This window comes from Malaclemys terrapin, chromosome 4 (assembly GCF_027887155.1).
Source record: "Malaclemys terrapin pileata isolate rMalTer1 chromosome 4, rMalTer1.hap1, whole genome shotgun sequence".
Classification (NCBI taxonomy): domain Eukaryota; kingdom Metazoa; phylum Chordata; order Testudines; family Emydidae; genus Malaclemys; species Malaclemys terrapin.
In genome coordinates this window covers 92,338,092-92,361,143 of record NC_071508.1, presented here as the reverse complement: position 1 = coordinate 92,361,143, position 23,052 = coordinate 92,338,092, and the positions used below count along the sequence as shown (strand labels likewise).

The following is a 23,052-nucleotide window of genomic DNA, read 5'->3' as shown; positions in this document are numbered from 1 at the left end:
AGGTGTTAAAGTCATCACCTGCTTTAGCAGCCATTTTCCAGCAGGGGGAAAGGTATAAACAAGAAATTTACATTTCATCACAAAGATAATGCAAATCTCATGTCCAAAACAAACTGCTTGTTGCCTGCACTCCAGCTGGGGGTAATCCTCACAGAGGGGAAGGCGGTAAAAAAATGAGACACAGTGGCCTCCACTTCACCTCTCCTTCTCCTCCCATCTCTCTCTACTGAAGACATCAAGGAATACCTGAAGGACGCTGAACTAAGGGGGAAGGGTCTCAGGCTGAAATTTACCGCAGCTTATGTTGAGACAAACCTTTTGCTTTTAACTTCATTTAGCTAGCTAAATGTAGATAGATTGTTTTTTATCTTTTTACTTACTTTGTAACCAATTCTGACTTTTATGCATCATGACTTGTAATCATTTAAAATCTTTCTGTACTTAAAACAGTAAAACAAGTTTATTATCTTAACCAGTGTGTTTGGATTAAAGTGTATAGGAAACTCTATTTGGTATAATAAGGCTGGTGCATTATCATTTTCTTTTGAAGAAATGAGGGACTTTATATGAGCTTGTACTGCACAGTGAGCAGTGTGGGCAGTACCAGACTCACATTTGTGGTGGAAAGTCTGGGGCTAGAGAACTTGCTGGCGTTGCTCGGCAGTTTAATTCATGAGGCTAGCTAGTAGCACTCAATATTGTGCAGCTGGAAGCAAGTTACATGTTGGAGACTGTGTTATCTGGCCAGGAGTGGCTGATCTCATAGTAAAGCAGTGTAAATTAAATTAATGGAGATATCCTATCTCCTAGAACTGGAAGGGACCTTGAAAGGTCATTGAGTCCAGCCCCCTGCCTTCACTAGCAGGACCAAGTACTGATTTTGCCCCAAATGACCCCCTCAAGGATTGAACTCACAACCCTGGGTTTAGCAGGCCAATGCTCAAAGCACGGAGCTATCCCTTCCCCCGTGTAGAAGGCTCCCTTTGTTGGAGACCTCGGAACACAGCGGTTCAACGGTCCAGATTGTATCCTGGGGAATGTCACAGGCATATACCAGTGTACTTGGCCCTTTGGCAGCAGAGTTCCAAAAGGTGACCAGAACGGTCATGGTGGGGCATTATGGGACACCACCTGGGGGCCATTAAAGTCGATGTAAGAACTGTAGTGTCTACACTGACACGGTGTTGCCCTAACTACATTGACCTAAGCACTACGCCTTTTGCGGAGATGGAGTTATTAAGTCGGAGTAATGGGCAAGTTACATTGGCAGGAGCGACATTTTAGTGTAGATACTTATAGGGTTAGGCTGATGTAAGATGCCTGGAGTTGACCTGATTCTGTATTGTAGACCAGCCCTCAGAAACAAGGCACCTTCTAGCTTGACTAACACTGGGATTCCTCTGGAATACACTAATATGGCTGTTAAATGAATTAGAATACAGCCATGGCTGGAGCTGCTCCCTGAAAAGTTCCTCAGAGTGGTCTTGACTCAGGCTCTGATCTAAAGACAGCTGAAGTCAATGGGAGACATTCCACCAGCTTCAGTGGCCATTGGATCAGACCCATAAAGCCTATTTCACAGCGTGAGATTCCCTGTGCTTGACTGAGAGATCACTAAGTGGTTGCAATCAAAGCAGCAGTGGGCAGGAGTCGTACCATTTCATTTTGATGTCACTTGTACACCCACATTTCATCCTTTATGAAGGGGTCTTTTTCATGTCTCGTTCCTTTTAATTGTTACAAAGAGTGAAATTATATTTTTTCAAATATTTTAAAAAAGGAGAATAGCAAATGTTGGGGATTTTGGGGCCTGATTCAAAACCCATTGGGTCATTGAAAACTCTCACATTGATTTCAGTGGTCTTTCAATCAGGTCCTTGTTGAATATAGGGTGACCAGACAGCAAGTGTGAAAAATCGGGACGGGGGGTGCCTATATAAGACAAAGCCCCAAATATTGGGACTGTCCCTATAAAATCAGGACATCTGGTCACCCTAGTTCAGGGGTTCTCAAACTAGGGGTCAGAACCCCTCAGGGGGTCACGAGGTTATTACATGGGGGGTTGCGAGCTGTCTGCCTCCATCCCAAACCCTGCTTTGCTTCCAGCATTTATAATGGTGTTAATATATATAAAAAAGTGTTTTAAATTTATAAGGGGGGGTCGCACTCAGAGGCTTGCTATGTGAAAGGGGTCACCAGTACAAAAGTTTGAGAACCACTGCTCTAGTTGAATAAGAAGTCAACAGGCTGCACAATGCAAGCATAATAGAACATGCAGTAAAGGAAAAAGTTAAAAGAGACACCAAAGATTGATGCTAATCCACTTTATCGTAGCCAACTGTCTTACGCAGCCAAGAATAATACCTACAAACATCTGTAACAGGAAGGTATTATAGTGTATAGACTGTACTGCACATAAATCACACAAGAATACACATTATTTCCTTCTGAGCTAAGTTCTTAAGCAAACAAAAAGCAAATTTGAACAAGAGGTGTGCAAAACTGTAAGGAGAGGCATTCTGTGTCCAGGCTTTGCTGGGTCCAATGAAACGGTACAGGTATGTTAAACTCGCTCTCTCTCTACTGCTCTTTGAATATATAAAATTTAATGTGATTTTGTTTTGCCTCCTGCAGGTTTTCTAAATAACTGAAGAATTTATTCACTGTAACTTGTGTTTCAAAGATTATGAGTTCTATCTTTAGATTTTGTGATGGGAGAATGTGATAGGATTTTTAGAGGTTCCCACAGACTCAGGCATAATTTTGTAGATGATACTTTTTTATCAATATTGACAAGATACCATATTTACAAGTTTAAAAGAAAAGCCCAAGAATATAATGTTATAGCTAGAAGTCCTCTGAACAGTTTGTATCCCCTCAAAATATAATCCATGGATATAAATGCAAAATAGATATAGGGAAAAGATGTGACCTCTATGTCTTTAGCATAGAATTTTAAAAATAATTGGCAAGAGTTACATGGCAAGAAGAAATACTTCACTAAGATATATAGACTACTTCAAACTTCATTGGATCCCACATTCTATAATTACTAATTTCTGTTTTTCTACATAATTTAAAAATATGCTCATGATTTTATTAACTTTTCCATTTTGTTCTCTAATCCATAATTTGCTTCTCTACATGAAGCATAGCTGGAAGACATAAAGAAAGCCTCTTATGGACAAAGCAGTCCTTTCCTTCCAGAGCCTTAAATATGATTTTTAGCAACTGTAAGCTATTAGAAATCCATTTTTACATTAATGTAGGGACTCCTCTAATTCCTGAAAATGCAGATGGAATGTAAACAGATGCCTCCAAATTTTCTTTTCCACCAACAATTTTTTTATTATTGATGCTATTTAGATCTGGTGTGGGGACAGAGTTATGCTGAACAATGATGAAGAGGCAGCAACAGAGAGGTTCCCCACTACTCAGTGAAACCAGTAAGAGCTGGGCTCAGTGGTAGAACCTCACAACACAGCATCACAGCAGTGGCAGTGAGTGGCCAGCTGCGATTACAGCAGCAGGAATAATTGTGGCAGAGGCAGTGGCAGAGATAATAGGAGCAGTTAAGCAGTTGCAGAGGTGGTGGTGGCAGCTCGATGCCCCCCTTCATGTGAACACACCTCTGGACTCTGGGTCTTTGTTCACCACGGACGACCAACTGTGAGTGGGGTGCTCTGGAGGGAAGGGGAGTGGTGTGTTAAAGGAACATTTGTTTGTCAGACTTTCATCCTGCAAGTTGGAAAACTGAGGCAAAGGACACTGCTCAACATACTGTGTGGGGAGGTAGTTTGATTATGATTAGGTGCTTTTGAATCATGGTTGTGGTGTTTTGCCAAATTAATGCTGAGTTCCTTTTCCCTTTTCATAAAAACTTTCTTGTTATACACAGACTCAGTGCTTGTGGATGGGGAACTGTTGCCTCTGAGAGGTGCTGAGGGGTGGTTAGTTTCCCAGGTTATGGGGTGGGGGGCTCACGTCAGTTCTGTTCTGTATTGTTCAGAGGACCCCCTAGATATTGAACCTGGCCCCAGTTGCTGCTGACTCCACCTGGCAGAAGAGTTGTGTGCAACTGCCCAACTATGCCGGCTACATGCTCTAGATGTGCTCCTGCCTGGAGTAGACAGGAGGTACTGGCTATCTAGGCCTGTGCGGAGAAGAGGCTGTTCAGGCACAGCTACAGACCAGTTGTAGAAATGGGGACATCTACAAATAGATTGCACGGTGGATGCAGGCAGCGGGGTATGACAGAGATCAGCAGCAGTGCTGGGTGAAAGCCAAGGAGCTGTGTGAGGCATACCACAAGACCAGGGAGACCAACAATCAGCATCGAGCCACAGACTGCTGCTTTTACAACGGGCTGCGCACCATACTTGGCAGAGACCCCACCAGCACCCCCTAATGCACTGTGGATACCTCTGAGGAGTCCGAGACACAGGCCCCTGACAGGAAGAGTGAGGAGGCGCAGGAAGAATAGGAGGAGAAGCAGCAGCGGGGTCCAGCTCTGACACAAGCCAGGATCCATTCGAGAGTCCATCATGGACAAACAGTCTTGCCCATTGAGCACGGATGAGCCCAATGCAGGGGAAGGCACCTCAGGTAACTGTGTGCATGCGTTCTCCCTTACAGTGTTTAAATGTGACGATAGCACCCCGCCCATCCCAAGGTGGACAGGACATCGGTATTTCCTTGTTTTTGTTTCACTCATAAGAGCAAACATAGTGATAGAACAAACAGAAATAGAATTATTAGCTGTTCCCTGCAGCGTGAGGCAGGTGGGGTGGCATATGGAGCAACTGGTTTATGCACATAGTGATGTCCCTTGTATCCTCCTGAGAGATCTCAATGAAACTTTCATGGAGATACTCTGTGATCGTCTCCCAAAGGTTTCTAGGGATGGCTGCCTAATTTCTTCCTCCGCAGAGGGACACTTTCTCAGGCCACTCCCTGATGACTTCGGTGGCATCATTACAATAAACAGTCTAGCGGCATATGGGCTGGGGCAGCTTTGGGATACCAGCACCAGCTTTGCTCTCTGTGCCGTTGTCACCCTCAGGAGTGAGATATCAGCTAAAATCACCACAGCCTGTGGAAAATGATGCCAGTATTCAGTGCCATTCCCTGTACTCGTACCCATGGAAATAGGGGGCTGAAAATGGTATTGTTTTATCCATAAATCCCTCCTCATTTACTGCCCCCTCCTTGTCCCTGATGGTGCTGTGCAGCGGTGCTCCCATGCTGAAGTGTCAATAAGTGTGTCTTATTTAAAGTAAATAAGGGAAGGGAGTTCTGAAATTTATCTTCTCTTTCGCTTACTGTTGTGACTGTAAATACAATAATACACCTGTCTGTTTTATCTGTAGCTGCTGCCGTTGTGGCTTTGAGGAGTGCCCCCCTCCTCAGCCATGGCATGCCTGACCCTAATGAAGAGGAGAAAGAAGCAGACTAGCAAGAACGTGTTCACCGAAATCCTGCAAGCCAGTGCTGAATTGGACTGTGAACAGAGGGCCTGGAGTACAGCAAACAGCCTGGACAAAGACGGATTGGCCAGGAGAAAGGCCCAGGAGTCCCAGCAGAACAAGGAGAGAGAGATGCAGCAGGACATAATGGGGCTTCTCAGGGAGCAATTCCAGATGCTGCAGACTCATGTTGATCTACAGGTCCAACAGAGCTCACTTCCCTTTGTGGTCAATGGAGAACTCTATTTCAGCAGCTCCCCACTCCCCTCAACATTCTACATGGCATCAGGGGCTGCAGCCCCACCCCTAACACTCCACACCAGGGGACAGTAAAGAAAACCTCCGCTTCACTACACCAACCAGCTCTCACAGGCCAGGTATGTTAGGCAGCATGGCTTGAAATAGATACGAAAGTTTTGTACTGTTCTAATTGTAGAGTTCTGTGAATTTATTTTATAACTTTGTTTTTTAATTGCACATTATTTTTTGCATTGTTTTGGATATGCAATAAATTTTTATTTTTTTGAAATAAATTAATCTTTATTACTTCATAACATACTGCAGAATGCCTACTGCTATTCAAAGCACCCTCTACTTGTAATTGTACAGATCCAGAGAACTTATATGTTGAGTATCAAACACAGTGTAACAATTATAAATGTACAGGGAGCACCTCATAATTCATAGGTTCACTAAAAGACAGAGTGATATTCATAAATGTACAGCAAGCACTACACAATTCCTAGCAACACCCAACGCCCTTCAGGGCCAGGTAGAACACAGTCCAGCATGACACATTACTGTGCGGACCACTAAAGTGCTCTTCCAAGGCCTCGCTCAGCCGCTACTTCTACGTGGAACTCTTCCAATGGCCCTTTGATCTGTTCAAAGCCAGCAGACAGCTGCTCCACCTCCACCCTGGCAGCAACTTTTCACCCTTTGCCTCACAGATATTATGCAGGACACAAGAGGCAGCTATAACCAGGGCCATCCTTACCCATATGCAAACTACACAGCTGCGTAGGGCACCAGGAAATTTGGGGCAGCTGCATGCTGCTCCAGCGGCCAGCCCGATCCTCCAGCTGGCTGAGCCGACCAGGAAAGCTGCCCCCGCTCCTGCCCCGCCCCCACTCCACCCCTTCCCCGCCCCTCCCCCACCTCACCCCTTTCCCAAAGCCCCTGCTCCGCCCCCGCCCCACCTCTTCCCACCCCTGCTCCACATCCCGGGGGACCGCAGCAGGGGTCAGGCATGCCCTGCACTCACCGGGTGGCGGGAAGTGGAGCAACCTGGCCCCAGCCCGCTCTGTTCCGCTGGCTCCCAACTGCGCCGCCAGTGAGTGCTGGGGGGGTGGTTCCCCTCTGACCCCCAAGTCCCAAGGCTGGGAGCCAGGGGAACAGAGTGGAGTGGGCTGGGTCACTCCATTTCCTACTGCCCGGTGAGTGCGGGTTGGGCCCGCCCTGCAATCACTGGGTGGCAGGAAGTGAAGTGGCCCGGCCCCAACCTGCTCTGCCAGCTCATGCTGGGGGGGCAGTTTCCCCCTGCCCTCCAAGCCCTAAGCCTTCTCCTGTCCCCCACCTTGGGCACAGCCCCCCACTCTGCGGAGGCCTCGGGACCCCCCCCCCCGCATCCCCTCCCCTTGTGGGGGGGGGGCTGCGTAGGGCACCTCAATGTCTAGGGATGGCCCTGGCTATAACCATTGGGATATTTTTCTCACTGAGATCTAATCTAGTGAGTAAATGGTGCCAGCATCCCTTCAATCTCCCCAAAGCAGATTCAGTTGTCATTCTGCCCCTGTGAAGCCGCTAGTCGAATCCTTGAGTTGTCAAGATAGCCAGTGTACTGTTTTATGAGTCAAGAGAGCAAGTAGCTTGGGTCCCTCAGGATCACCACCAGCATTTCAGTATCACCAAAGGTAATCCGCCAGTCAGAAAAAATTGTCCCCACTTGCAGTTTCCTGAAAAGACTTATGTTCTTAAAGCTGTGAGCGTCATGCACTTTCCTTGACCAGACAACGCTGATACCAGTGAAGCATCCCTGGTGTGCTCCACCCACAGTTGCATAACCATGGAAAAGTAGCTCTTTGTGCTGATTTACCCCCTGACAAGGTGGGATGGTGCCAAAATAGGGATGTGCAGATCATTTATCGCTTTACTGCAGTTTGGAAACCACTTAGCCGCAAATCCATCGACATTGTCCTGCACATTGCAGAGAGTCACAGTCCTGTATAGTAAGATGCAATTCATGGCCTTGCACAGTTGCATGACAATGGTCCTCCACGGTGGCTTTTCCAACACCAAAATGATTTTCCAATGACTGGCAGCAGTGCGGCGCTGGAAGCAGCCACTGTGTGATCACCACTCACTTCTCCGCTGTGAGCGCAGCTCTCGTTCTGCTGTCCCCATGCTGGAGGACGGGGCGAGGTCAGCACACAGATCCAGGAATGTGACCTTGTGCTTCCTAAAGGCCTGCAGCCACTGCTCATCATCCCAAACCTGCATTACAAAATGACCCCACCAGTTAATATTTCCTTCTCAGGCTCAGAAATGTTGCTCCCCCATCTGCAGCTGCTCTGTGAATAACCTTGAATTGTTTTTTGCTATGTTGATTAGCAAACTATCATCAAAGAAATTGTCATGTCCCCCGTTGTTGTGGTACTTCCTGCGGTAGTTCCTGCGGCTCTGCAAATACTGGAGGATCATTTGTCCTCTGCTTGCAACGTTCTTGACAATAGTGCATGTCCGAGACCAATACAGGTTTGAATGAGGATCAAGTGGAAGGGGGAAAATTGAGACAGAGGCAGATTGCAATTCAAAAACAGGTGGCTGTTTATTAATGGGGAAAAAATCACAACTTGGGCTGGGGAGGAGCACTTTTACCAACCAACAATACAAATTCAAACAAGTAACCAACCAACCAGAAATATCACCAGAGCAGTAATATAAAAACAAGCTATATACATTTAACAACAAGGAATCTACAACCAACTATTTACCAAAAACCAGAAGAAGCATACAAAACTGAATAAACTGTAACAATTTGCCCTCTATACACTGTACAAGAGATTTGGTACCAAGTAATAAAGAAAAAGGGCCTAACCAACAGAATATCTACAAAAATTAATACATGCATACCACACTCCAGGCGCAGCTGATTAGCAGTACAGACACCAAGGACATGATGAGATGGAACCCGAAATTACACGACACAAGCTAGCTAAATCCGGAGGAGATCCTGGCTGAAAGGGTGATCAGGCCTTCCAGCTAACACGCGGACACTCCTGCTGATTTAGACCAGAGACATAGTTTTGTTCGAAGACCCTTGCACGTGCTAGCATCTAATTGGTTCCCTGCTCCTACACCAACCAGGCTCCGAGCTGGTGCCCTCTACGCAACAGGCACTGCACATGGCACACTAGGCTTATGCACACGGCCCGCTGGAATTGTAGCACACGGTACCAATGTGACCTACAATTGACCAAGCAGAAGGTTCGAGAATGGTCATACGGCCCCAATGTGTTGCACACGACACCAAGGCGCTGCACACAGCACCAAGGTGCTGCACACGACACTGATGTGACCTTCTGACCGACAATTGGCCATCCGGACGCCATGACAGAGCATAGGGCTGCGACAGTGCAGAGCTGTGTAGGCTCATGAGTTTGTCAGAAATGGCTGACAGCGCATATGTTTATGAGATTTTTTTAAAAGAGGTGCAAAAATTATGGGATAGGGATGGCATTACGGGATGCAGAAAGTTGCATGCTGGAAACTTGCTCCCTTGCTCCCAGCCCCTCCTGTGTGACTCATGTGTGCCCCACAACACACTGGGAAAATTCTCTAGAAGGGCTTATACCAGAGAATGGTGCATGGTACACTCAGGTACCTATCCCTGGTGCACCACACTTTGCTTTGACACAAGCATTCCTGGTGAGCATGTGAAGTGCCAAGTAGCCAAATATGCACGCACATAAACGATATACTAACTGCAGCAATTATACCCTGACTGACTTGTGTTGACCACAGTTTGTAGTGTAGACATGGTTAAAAATCATCGGTGTATGTGGAACTTTCCAGCACTGCATGGACTATACAGCAGCCATTCTTTTTAGGTGACAGATCTGAGGAACTGTCCCAGGGTATGTCTACACTACGAAATTAGTTCGAATTTATAGAAGCCGGTTTTATAGAAATCGGTTGTATACAGCCGACTGTGTGTGTCCCCACATAAAATCCTCTAAGTGCTCTAGTCGGCGGACCGCGTCCACAGTACCAAGGCTAGTGTCGACTTCCGGAGTATTGCACTATGGGTAGCTATCCCACAGTTCCCGCAGTCTCCGCCGCCCATTGGAATTCTGGGTTGAGATCCCAATGATGCAAAACAGTGTCGGGGGAGGTTCTGGGTACATGTCGTCAGGCCCCTCCCCCTCCGTCACAGCAACGGCAGACAATAGATTTGCGCCTTTTTACCTGGGTTACCTGTGCAGACAACATACCACAGCAAGCATGGAGCCCGCTCAGCTCACTGTCACCATATGTCATCTGGGTGCCGGCAGAGGTGGGACTGCATTGCTACACAGCAGCAGCAGCTAACTGCCTGTTGGCGGTAGACGGTGCAGTAGACTGGTAGCCTTCATCGGTGATCTGGGTGCTGGCAGCTGTGGGGCTGGCAGCCGTAGGGCTGCATTGCACCAGCCCCTTGCCTTTTGGCAGTAGATGGTGTATTACGACTGGTAACCGTCCTATTACAAGTTGGATCATCGCACATTAGCAGAGTCTTCCCTGAGCAGCAGATCGTGCAATAGGCCTGAAGGCCATCGTAATACATTAACTGCCAAGCGCCCAGTATTTGCTGCCTAGCACCCAGAAGATGCCGAGGGCTATCAGTCATGCTGCACCGTTGTCTTAAGATGTAAAAAATAGATTTGTTCTGTATTCATTTGCTTCCCCCTCCCTCCGTCAAATCAATGGCCTGCCAAACCCAGGGTTTTCAGTTTAATCTTTGGGGGGACCATTCTGTGTGACAGTTGTTTGTGTTTCTCCCTGATGCACAGCCACCTTTCTTGATTTTAATTCCCTGTACCTGTTCGCCATGTCGTCACTCGGCCCGCTCTCCTTCCCCTGGTCCGTCAGATACTAGTTTCGCACCTTTTTTCAGACCAGGCGCCATAGCTAGCACTGGGATCATGGAGCCCGCTCAGATCACCACGGCAATTATGAGCACTATGAACACCACGCGCATTGTCCTGGAGTATATGCAGAGCTAGGACATGCCAAGGCGAAACCCAGATCAGCCGAGGAGGCGATTGCAGCGCGGCGAAGAGAGTGATGAGGAAATTGACATGGACATAGACCTCTCACAAGGCACAGGCCCCAGCAATGTGGAAATCATGGTGTCACTGGGGCAGGTTCATGGCATGGAACGCCGATTCTGGGCCCGGGAAACAAGCACAGACTGGTGGGACCGCATCATGCTGCAGGTGTGGGACGATTCCCAGTGGCTGCGAAACTTTCGCATGCGTAAGGCCACTTTCATGGAACTTTGTGACTTGCTTTCCCCTGCCCTGAAACACCAGAATACCAGGATGAGAGCAGCCCTCACAGTTGAGAAGCGAGTGGCGATAGCCCTGTGGAAGCTTGCAACGCCAGACAGCTACCGGTCAGTCGGGAATCAATTTGGAGTGGGCAAATCTACGGTGGGGGCTGCTGTGATCCAAGTTGCCAGGGCAATGAAAGACCTGGTGATATCAAGGGTAGTGACTCTGGGCAACGTGCAGGCAATAGTGGATGGTTTTGCTGAAATGGGATTCCCAAACTGTGGTGGGGGCATAGACGGAACCCATATCCCTATCTTGGCACCGGAGCACTAAGCCACCGAGTACATAAACTGCAAGGGGTACTTTTCAATGCTGCTGCAAGCCCTGGTGGATCACAAGGGACGTTTCACCAACATCAACGTGGGATGGCCGGGAAAGGTACATGATGCTCACGTCTTCAGGCACTCTGGTCTGTTTCGAAAGCTGGAGGAAGGGACTTTCTTCCCGGACCAGAAAGTAACTGTTGGGGATGTTGAAATGCCTATCGTGTGCCTTGGGGACCCAGCCTACCCCTTAATGCCATGGCTCATGAAGCCGTACACAGGCAGCCTGGACAGTAGTCAGGACCTGTTTAACTATAGGCTGAGCAAGTGCCGAATGGTGGTGGAATGTGAATTTGGACGTTTAAAAGCACGCTGGCGCAGTTTACTGACTCGCTCAGACCTCAGCGAAAAGAATATCCCCATTGTTATTGCTGCTTGCTGTGCGCTCCACAATATCTGTGAGAGTAAGGGGGAGACATTTATGGCGGGGTGGGAGGTTGAGGCAACTCACCTGGCCGCTGATTACGCGCAGCCAGACACCAGGGCGGTTAGAGGAGCACAGCAGGGCGCGGAGCGCATCAGAGAAGCTTTGAAAACGAGTTTTGTGACTGGCCAAGCTACGGTGTGAAACTTCTGTTTGTTTCTCCTTGATGAACCCTCCAACCCCCCCCCGACCCGGTTCACTCTACTTCCCTGTAAACCAACCACCCCCACCCTACCCTCCCCACTTCGAGCACCGCTTGCAGAGGCAATAAAGTCATTGTTTTTTCACATTCATGCATTCTTTATTAATTCCTCACACAAGTAGGGGGATAATTGCCAAGGTAGCCTGGGATGGGTGGGGGAGGAGGGATGGAAAAGGACACACTGCAGTTTAAAACTTTAAAACTTTAACTCTTATTGAAGGCCAGCCTTCTGATGCTTGGGCGATCATCTGGGGTGGAGTGTCCTCCGTTTTCTCTTTCTAATGTTCACTAGCCTCTGCGAAGGAGAAACATTTGCAGCTGGTGGAGGAGAAGGGAGAGGTGGTTAAAAAAGACACATTTTAGAGAACAATGGGTACACTCTTTCGTTACAAGGTCGCATTTTTCCTCTGCCTGCCGGTTTGGTATGAGAGATCACTCACGCAGTGCCAGGCAACAGATTTCGGCTTGCAGGCAGCCATGGTAAGCCACAGTCCTTTGGCTTTTTTAACCTTCTTAACATGCGGGAAAGGTTTCAAACAGCAGCGCATTTCATTTCCCATATCAAGGATGAATTGGGTTGGCCATTTAAAATGGGTTTTCAATGTAAAAGGAGGGGCTGCGGTTTCCAGGTTAACATGCAGCACAAACCCAAGTAAACCACCCCCCCCCACACACACCCGATTCTCAGGGATGATCACTTCACCCCTCCCCCCACCGCGTGGTTAACAGCGGGGAACATTTCTGTTCAGAAGAGCAGGAACGGGCACCTCTGAATGTCCCCTTAATAAAATCACCCCATTTCAACCAGGTGACCGTGAATGATACCACTCTCCTGAGGATAACAAAGAGAGATAAGGAATGGATATTGTCTGCATGCCAGCAAACACCGGGACCATACGCTGCCATGCTTTGTTATGCAATGATTCCAGACTACGTGCTACTGGCCTGGCGTGGTAAAGTGTCCTACCATGGCGGACGGGATAAGGCAGCCCTCCCCAGAAACCTTTTGCAAAGGCTTTGGGAGTACATGAAGGAGAGCTTTCTGGAGATGTCCTTGGAGGATTTCCGCTCCATCCCCATACACGTTAACAGAAGTTTCCAGTAGCTGTACTGGCCGCGATTGCCAGGGCAAATTAATCATTAAACACGCTTGCTTTTAAACCATGTGTAATATTTACAAAGGTACACTCACCAGAGGTCTCCTGTGTGCCCTCAGGGTCTTGGGTGAGTTCGGGGGTTACTGGTTCCAGGTCCAGGGTGACAAACATATCCTGGCTGTTGGGGAAACCGGTTTCTCCGCTTCCTTGCTGCTGTGAGCTACCTACGTTACCTCCATCCTCATCTTCCTCGTTCCCCGAACCCTCTTCCCTGTGTGTTTCTCCATTGACGGAGTAATAGCACACGGTTGGGGTAGTGGTGGCTGCACCCCCTAGAATGGCATGCAGCTCCGCATAGAAGTGGCAAGTTTGCGGCTCTGCCCTGGACCTTCCGTTTGCTTCTCTGGCTTTGTGGTAGGCTTGCCGTAGCTCCTTAATTTTCACGCGGCACTGCTGTGTGTCCCTGTTATGGCCTCAGTCCTTCATGGCCTTGGAGACCTTTTCTAATACTTTGCCATTTCTTTTACTGCTACGGAGTTCAGCTAGCACTGATTCATCTCCCCATATGGCGAGCAGATCCCATACCTCCCGTTCGGTCCATGCTGGAGCTCTTTTGCGATCCTGGGACTCCATCATGGTTACCTGTGCTGATGAGCTCTGCGTGGTCACCTGTGCTCTCCACGCTGAGCAAACAGGAAATGAAATTCAAACATTCGCGGGTCTTTTCCTGTCTACCTGGTCAGTGCATCTGAGTTGAGAGTGCTGTCCAGAGCGGTCACAATGAAGCACTGTGGGATAGCTCCCGGAGGCCAATAACGTTGAATTCCGTCCACACTACCCCAATTCCGACCCGCAAAGGTCGATTTTATCGCTAATCCCCTCGTCGAAGGTGGTGTAAAGAAACCGGTTTAAAGGACCCTTTAAGTCGAAAGAAAGGGCTTCGTCGTGTGGACGTGTCCAGGCTTAATTCGATTTAACGCTGCTAAAGTCGACCTAAACCCGTAGTGTAGACCAGGCCTCAGATTGAGGTATCATTAGTGGAGCTTTTGGAACAAATTGATAAATTAAACAGTAATAAGTCATCAGGATGAGATGGTATTCACCCAAAAGTTCTGAAGAAACTCAAATGTGAAATTGCAAAAGTACTAACTGTAGTCTGTAACCTATCATTTAAATCAGCTTCTGTATCACATGCCTGGAGGATAATGTGACACCAATTTTTAAAAAGGGCTCTAGAGGTGATCCTGGCAATTACAGGCCTGTAAGCCTGACTTAGTATTGGGCAAACTGGTTGAAACTATAATAAAGAACAATATTGTCAAACATATAGATGAACATAATTTGTTGAAAAAGAGTCAACATGGTTTTAGTAAAGGGAAATCATGCCTCACCAATCTACCAGAATTATTTGAGGGGGTCAACAAGCATGTGGACCAAGGGGATCCAGTGGATATAGTATATTTAGGATTTTCAGAAAGCCTTTGACAAGGTCCCTCGCCAAAGGCTCTTACACAAAGTAAGCTGCCAAGGAATAAGAGGGAAGGTGCTCTCATGGATTGGTAACTGGTTAAAAGATAGGAAACAAAGGGTAGGTGGTCAGTTTTCAGAATGGAGGGAGGTAAATAGTGGTGTCCCCCGGGGGTCTGTACTGGGCCCAGTCCTATTCAACATTCATAAGTGATCTGGAAAAAAGGGTAAACAGTGAGGTGGCAAAATTTGCAGATGATACAAAATTATTAAAGATAGTTAAGACCCAGGCAGACTGCGGCGAGCTCTCAAAATTGGGTGACTGGGCAACAAAATGGCAGATGAAATTTACTGTTGATAAATGCAAAGCTTAATCCCAACTATACATATAAAATGATGGGGTTTAAATGAGCTGTTATCACTCAAGAAAGATCTTGGCGTCATTGTGGATAGTTCTCTGAAAACATCCACTCAATGTGCAGCAGCAGTCAAAAAAGCAAACAGAATGCTGGGAATAATTAAGAAAGGGATAGATAATAGGACAGAAAATATCATGTTGCCTCTATATAAAACCATGGTACACCCACATCTTGAATACTATGTGCAGATGTGGTTGCCCCATCTCAAAAAAGATATGTTGGAATTGAAAAAGGTTCAGAAAAAGGCAACAAAAATTAGGGGTATGGAACGGCTTCCGTATGAGGAGAGATTAATAAGACTGGGACTTTTCAGCTTGGAAAAGAGACAGCTAAGGGGAGATATGATTGAGGTCTATAAAATCATGACTGGTATAGAGAAAGTAGATAAGGAAGTGTTTTTTACTACTTCTCATAACACAAGAACTAGGGGTCACCAAGTGAAATTAATACGCAGCAGGTTTAAAACAAATAAAATGAAGTATTTCTTCACACAATGCACAGTCAACCTGTGGAACTCCTTGCCAGAGGATGTTGTGAAGGCCAAGACCATAACGGGGTTCAAAAAAGAACTAGATAAGTTCATGGAGGATTGGTCAATCAATGGCCATTAGCCAGTTGTCCCTAGCCTCTGTTTGCCAGAAGCTGGGAATGAGCAACAGGGGATGGATCACTTGATGATTACCTGTTCTGTTCATTCCCTCTGGGGCACCTGGCACTGGCCACTGTCGGAAAACAGGGTACTGGCTAGATGGACCTTTGGTTTGACCCAGTAGGGCCATTCTTATGTTCCCTCCACAGCACATTCCTGCACCTCACTGACTCTGATCTCTTATACTCTGTGTAGCATGTGATATTTTTGTAGCAAAATTCATACAATAAACTGTCTCATTTTCTTGTAGCTAGGAAGACAGATTCCTTACACAAAGGCCAGATCCTTCTCCTTCCTGGGAAAAAATGGTGGACAAGGTGCTCCGGAAGGTGTTCATTTTCCTTGTCCTAATTTTCATTCTTGGAAGCCTTCTTTCTGGAGTATTCTACAGGTGGCAAACAAAAGTGATGGGTGAGTAAATAATATATAAATAGAATCCTCCTGCCATTCATTTCCCAGGTTCTCCTAACAAGCCTTTTAATAATCACGGTAGCTTGTGTTGCACGCCTGTAATAGTGTAGACAAGTGACAGTGAACTAGAGATTTGTGTTAATCCTGAGCTGCAATTTTAGTTCCTCAAGGGGTTAATTTGAGTTCTGTGATTTCCCAAATGAAAAGAGAATTCCGTGAAGTTACTTTACACTGATGGTGTATCTTCCTTTCTTGCACACATCGTCTCTTCCAGTTCCTAAGGAAGATTGGCTGATGAGTCAAGTCTATCGCAAAGACACACTGAACTCCACCTGCCTGATGAACAACCTCTCTCATTCACAAAGCAAACTGAAACATGATGTTGCAACACGGATCTTTGTGGAACATAACCACAAGTTCATCTACTGTGAGGTGCCCAAGGTGGGCTGCTCCAATTGGAAGAAAATCATCCTTCTCCTCACATTGAACCTAAGCAGAAAGGCTAATGAAGTCGACCATGATCTCATCCACCAAACCCCACTGATAAAGAGGCTGAGTTCTTACCCTTCTGACTACCAGGAGAAATTACTGACCAGTTACACCAAAGTGATGTTCACCAGAGATCCCCTGGAACGGTTGGTTTCAGCTTACAGAGACAAGCTTCTGCACTCTGAGCCATACTATAGTATCACCGTGGCAAATGAGATCAAGGCCATGTGCAGGAAAAATGAAAATTCAACTGAAAAGGTGACTTTCCAGGAGTTTGTTAAGTTTATTCTGACAAAAAACCAAGAACATTTGGATGTTCACTGGAAACCAATGTTTCTACTCTGTGATCCTTGCAACATTCACTATGACATCATGGGGAAGTTTGAAACGTTGGAGCAAGACTCTGAACATGTTCTCAGGAACATTGGAGCTCCAGAGGATCTGCACTACCCTAACTTTAAGGCATATAGCTCAGAGAAACGTACTAGTGATGATATCACTTTAGAATATCTCAGAAAGCTGAGCTCAGAGCAAATTGAAGAGATCAAGAAGCTGTACCAGATGGATTTTGCCTTGTTTAACTATCCTTATGATTTGAAAATGAACCTTTATGAGACTGATACAGTATGAACAGGAGGGACATTTTTATTCATATAATATCACATGAAGTTGTCTACAAAGATTACAGCAATCAAGCATTGTTATTGTTTTGTAGCTCATGGAACTATTTGTTGTATGCACTCCTCTATTGAATCAATGTAAGAAATTTTCCACCTGTATGATATTTTCCTTCTGCTGATCTGATTGCCTTGAAGATATCTGAAATGCACAGAGTCCGTTGGCATGATGGAGGTAAAGGATGGGGAATATGGCCTTTCCATACACAGATGTTTCAGAGTGTCCACTTTGAGTCTAGATTATTTTGATTTTCAATTAATAAAAAAATACAAAGCAGCATGTGTGTCCCTAACCATGTAGGAACCTCCAATGGGAATTCTCTAGCAGGCAGGCAGACTTACAAGTAAAGGTGAGGTGCACTGAAGGACATAAATCCACACCGTGTAGAGGTCAAAGCATAGGGGTTTATTACACACAGCGCTGGCGGAGTGTCACCTGGCTTATTAGGCTCAGAGACACTGTCAATTAATTGATTACAATGAAATATATAGATTTTCCATGGGCGGGGGAAAGTGACGGGGTAGGCAGTTCCACACCCCGGGACAGGTTTTGCAGCAAGACAAGATAGCACAATAGCCAATGGTTAAAAGGTTACACAATGTCTCCGCCCATGGTCTCAAGTTAGAAAATTAACATTTGATTAATACTTTGATAAAATGTTATTAGTATAAAATATATATGTTGAATTCTGATTTGGGGTCCATAGGAATGGAGTAACTCCTTTTATTGTCCGACAGGTACGTGTCTAGGGGATAAAGCAAAGAAACAGTGAAAGCATATGGAAATAGAGATTGTCTTCTTTATGTCTTAAGGCAGGGCATTGGTCCCTTGGAAGGGAGGTGGAAGGGTGCCATATCATTATAGTGACATGTGCCAATATTTCATAAACTCAAGGTTGGATCTGTGGGAAGACTGTTTTCCCTTCAGGAGAAACACAATAGGAACAGGGATCCTTTGTTCAATTTGAAACATTGGATGAAACATAATTATTCAGTTATTGCTTCAACATCTGGCATTTCTACTGACCAAGCAGATCTTAGTAAAGGCAATGTTATTTTGTTTACCCCAGCTTTCTCTTAGCTGATCACTATTAGTTAGGCCTCTGGTCTCCAGACCAAACTCTGGACTTCGGGTCTGAAAAAGAGCTGGCACAATCCATATATACCAGGTTGTTATATAACATGCACATGGATTTTAACCCTTCATGCACCAAACAGAATCATTACTACATTCACTTCTGGAAATTGTCAGAGTACAGCAGCACTCTCACCATACCCCCATCAAGTCTCCTACCTTCAAGGGTGTTGGAAGGAGTTGGTATAGATCAGGGCCGGCTCTAGGTTTTTTGCCACCCCAAGCAAAAAATATTTTGGCTGCCCCCTATCCCAGCCCTGGGCGCCTCGCCGCACCCCCCTGCCGCCGCAGCCCTGAGCTCTTCTCCACCACCCGCACCCCCCTGCCTCCCCAACCCTGGGTTCTCACCCCCCTGACCCGCACCCCCCCTGCCGCCCCAGCCCTGGGCTCTCCCCCACAAAAACACACACACCCTGCCGCCCCAGCTCTGGGTTCCCCCTACCTCCCCACCATTGCCCCCCACACACCTCCTGCCGCCCCAGCCCTGGCCTCACCTCCCCCCCCCCCCCGACCTGCACCCTCCTTCCGCCGCAGCCCTGGGTCACTGGTAACTCGTTCCCAGGGCAGGTCATTCAGCAGGAATTTTAGATGTGTACAGAACACAGACAGGATTGGTTCCCATATGGTTACAGAACTGCAGTAAAGTAGAACAATTTTCAGCTTGTGAGATTGGAGGATATCTGGATGCATATTATAAGACTGTCCTACATAAATGAGGAAAAGTTGAGGTGCCTTTATTATTCTTTTGTTCCACTCTTTCTTTCTATGGGGAATTTGCCAATGCAATATCACTGTCTTCCTTTTAAAGAAACAAACAAACAAAAAAAGGCAATGGCTGTTGAAAATAGCAATTCCAGTCCTAATAACCACTGGGAAGCATTTCTTGCTCAATTTTATCCTACTTTTTCTACAGCAAGTTACAGTGGATCAGTATATTTGATTTGGGAGAAATGAAGTAACAGCTGCCCAAACTGAGCTTGAGCACTCCTGAATTTTGAGGTGTTCAAATCTGGAAGGCAGGTGCTGGGGTGGGGCCTGTGGCTCCGCAGGGGAGCACGGCAGCATGTATGGTCTGAGTGGCACGGTAAGAGGGCTGGGGGGTTGGAGAAGGGGTAGAGGGTTCCGGGGGGGGAGGGCAGTTGGAGGGAGTGGATGGGGGCTACCCTCCCTCCCCATGGAGTGTCCTATTTTTTGAATGTTAAAATATGGAATCCCTACTCACAGCGCAGCTCTCCATTCACAGCAGGCTGCAGCATGAGGTCTCAGCTTCCTCCCTCCCTCCCTCCCCCTTTCCTGTTGGTAGTGGCCAATGGAATGCTGGGAAATGTAGTTCTTTCTCTGCTCCAGGGCTGGCTCTATAGGCAGGGAGCTAACCAAGGAACTACAGCTCCCAGGGCCCCTTGTTGGTTCTCAGCTCCCATGCTGGATCCCTCCCACCCCTGCAAATAGGTTGCCCCAAGCATGTGCTTGTTTTGCTGGTGCCTAGAGCCGCCCTTGGTATAGATTCAGCAAAGCTGGCATTATGCCAGCTTGGGTTCCCCCCATCCTGGTCATGGGAATGCTCAGCTAAAAAGTGTGTAGCCGCTTTGAAGACTCTTTGCACTGCCACAGCTGGAGTCAGAATCTGGCCCATGGCCTGATCCAGAATGAAAACTCCAATCAACTCCTCTCTCCTAGAGAAGTGACCAGGAAGGTCATTCTAGATTATACAAGTATGAGGCGATATAAAAGGGTGCTATAGACCCATCTCAGGCATGGAAAAGGGTGCAACATTGACCATATTTCCCAGAAACACAGACACAATGAATATATGAATTTATTTTCCACTACATGCATCCAATGAAGTGGGTTTTAGCCCACAAAAGCTCATGCCCAAATAAATTTGTTAGTCTCAAAGGTGCCACAAGTACTCCTCATTCTTTTTGCAGACACAATGAATGACATTATAATCTGCTGATGGGGGCACCTGCAGGGAACACAGGGATACATCTACTTTTTAATCTGTTCTTACACTTCTGCCCAGCAGGTGGACCTGCTGTATAACCACACCAATGTGATGTTTGCCTCAGATCCCCTGGAACAGTTGGTTTCAGCCCACAGAGACAAGCTTCTACATTCTGAGCCATTCTGTAGTGTCATTCTGGCAAATAAAAGAGGGGCCACTGTAAGGTCTGGACTCACCCCTGCGGCGCCTCCTGCTGGTCATCCAGGGAATTAGCTCACCAGCCTCTGGAGCGCCCTCTGCAGGCCAGTGATCCAACTTGTCATCCTCTGGCACCCGTGTCCCTCCCAGGACCCGGTGCCCCTATTACTGGGATGCTGCCCCCTGGCAGTATCCCACAGATCTGGGGATCCCCTCCCTGGGGAACCCCCACCCACTATCCCCACCTTGCCTCAGCACTAGGCCACTGCCAGTCACCAACTAGCCCCCGCTCCCTGGGGCAGACTGCAGTATAGGCCACTCATCACTGGCAAGGGGGGTTTGGACATGCTGCCTTGGCCTACCAATGGACTGCCCTCCGCAACCCCCAGTACCCCTTGGCCTTCTCCTAGGCCGCAGCCTGGGGCTTTCCAGGCTGGAGCTCCCCAGCTCTACTCCACCCAGGTACTCTGTGTCTAGCTCCCTGCAGCCAGGCCCTTCTCTCTCTGAATGCAGAGAGAGACTGTTGGGCTCCTGGCTCCCAGCCTCTTTATACAGGCCATCTGGGCTCTGATTAGGGTGTGGCCCAGCTGCAGCTACTTCCCTCTGCAACCCCCAGTACCCCTTGGCCTTCCGCTAGGCCACAGCCTGGGGCTATCCAGGCTGGAGCTCCCCAGCTCCTCAGCCTGTCCCCAGCCCTGCTCCACTCAGGTACACTATCCCTCACTTGCTGCAGCCAGGCCCTTCTCTCTCTGCACTCAGAGAGAGACTGCTAAGCAGTTGGCTGCCCTGGCCTTTATAGGGCCAGCTGAGTCTGGTTGGGGCATGGCCCCAGCTGCAGCCACTTCCCCCAATCAGCTCAGCCTAAAAGCTGCTTTCTCCAGCTACAGCCCCCTCTGGACCGGAGTGGGGTTACCACCCCGCTACAGAGCCCAGAAGGTCTGCCTTACACTAACTTTAAGAGGTATGACTCCGAGAAATGGACCAGTGCTATTATGACAATGGAGTATCTCAGAAAGTGCTATCTTCAAAGCATGGGTCATTGTATTCAACAATGGGAAATCCACAGACTTAGGCTACGTCTGCACTACAGACCTTACAGCAGCACAGCTTTACCGCCGCAGCTGTGCTGTTGTAAGGTCTCCTGTGTAGCCGCTCTATGCCGACGGGAGCGAGCTCTCCCGTCAACATAATTAAAGCATCCCCAAAGAGCAGCGGTAGCTATGTCAGTAGGAGACGCTCTCCTGCCAACATAGCACTGTCCACACCAGCGTTTTTGTCAGTGAAACTTATGTTGCATATAGAAGTGGTTTTTTTCATACCTTTGATCAACAAAAGTTTTACTAAAAAAAATGATAGTGCAGATATTGCCCAAGTCTGCATTTAGTCAACAAAGAAAGAGCCTTTCTGTGAGTGAAAATACTAGCCTAATTGCCTTTTGTGAATAATAATGAATTCAGGGATCTATCCTGTATGTCTGAGCTGTCTTGGACACTTACAGGGAGCATTCCAGGTGCAAAGACGGAGATCCCCAAAATAACTTTGGGGAACCCTGAAAGACTTACGGAAAACTAGCAGATTGCTACATCTCTGCTATCTCTTTGGACTTACAAATCTTGGCTCACCTGTTAATATATTTTACCTGCTTTAACCTCAATAATTCTCATTTCTTCTTCTTAGCTAATAAACCTTTAGTTAGTTTACTAAGGAAATTGGCCTTAGCGTTGTTTTTGGTGTGAGATCCAGAGTATCCATTGATCTGGGGTAAGTGACTGACTGCTTGGGGTTGGGGGTACGCTAATATGAAGTGATTTTTGGTTTTAATAACCTTTCATCTCAAAGTCCAGTTTGTCTGGGTGGTAAAGAGGGGCTGGAGAGCCTAAGGGGACTGTCTGTGGCTTCATGATAAGACGAATATTGTAATCCAGGGGTGCACAGGTGTTACTGGCTTGGTGAAAGCTAATTATAGAATATACCACCAGTTTGGGGTGTCTGCCCTGTTTTCTGACCTGAGATTGGCACTCTCAGTTGTAAGCCATACCAGACAGCATGACAGTGATATTGATACAATAGGAATGAAGACATCTTTATATAGGTGGTCCATTTCAACTGTGAAAAAATTAGATTCCCCAGTCCCGCACCATGCAACATGTGGTAGAGTGTTGTACCTACACTCAACCCCACTGAAGTGAATGGGGCTAAGTGCAGTCACTGCAGTCTGCCATATTACAGGATTGAGGCCTTAATCATATTTCTATATGTCCTGAACTAATAGCTATATTTCAATTTGAGACAAAATCTAATTCCATATTTTGTTGACTATGTTATCCCAAAATCCATGTCCCCTTTTTGTGACACTAGTGTCCTGTGTGTTGTGCTAAACAGTACACTTCAAAGGTATTTTATTAACCCAAAATAACATTTGTGGATTATATTGTTCACACAATGTTTTTGTTGCTCTGTGCACTCAGGCCGCATTGGTGACCATAATCTCGCCCTCTGGTGTTTGACATGCAGTAATTTTTAATGATTTCCTATAAGGTCCTTTAAAACAGCTTAA

General features: G+C 47.0%; 1 protein-coding gene across 5 annotated transcripts in view; it reads left to right on the top strand.

The window, feature by feature from the left end:
* Positions 1–18,697, top strand: part of LOC128835368 (carbohydrate sulfotransferase 9-like) — a 28,024-nt gene extending 9,327 nt beyond the window's left edge. For 2 of the 5 annotated variants that reach the window (XM_054024790.1, XM_054024789.1), the window contains exons 2-3: positions 15,891–16,051; positions 16,326–18,697. In XM_054024790.1, coding sequence (XP_053880765.1) covers positions 15,946–16,051; positions 16,326–17,170 — 951 coding nt within the window. In that variant the 5' untranslated portion in view covers positions 15,891–15,945 and the 3' untranslated portion in view covers positions 17,171–18,697. Of the gene's footprint in view, positions 1–2,542; positions 2,559–3,357; positions 3,670–15,890; positions 16,052–16,325 lie in introns of those variants that run through there. The other 3 variants (XM_054024792.1, XM_054024788.1, XM_054024791.1) reach the window with 3 other exon arrangements.
* The last annotated feature ends 4,355 nt before the right edge of the window (positions 18,698–23,052 follow it).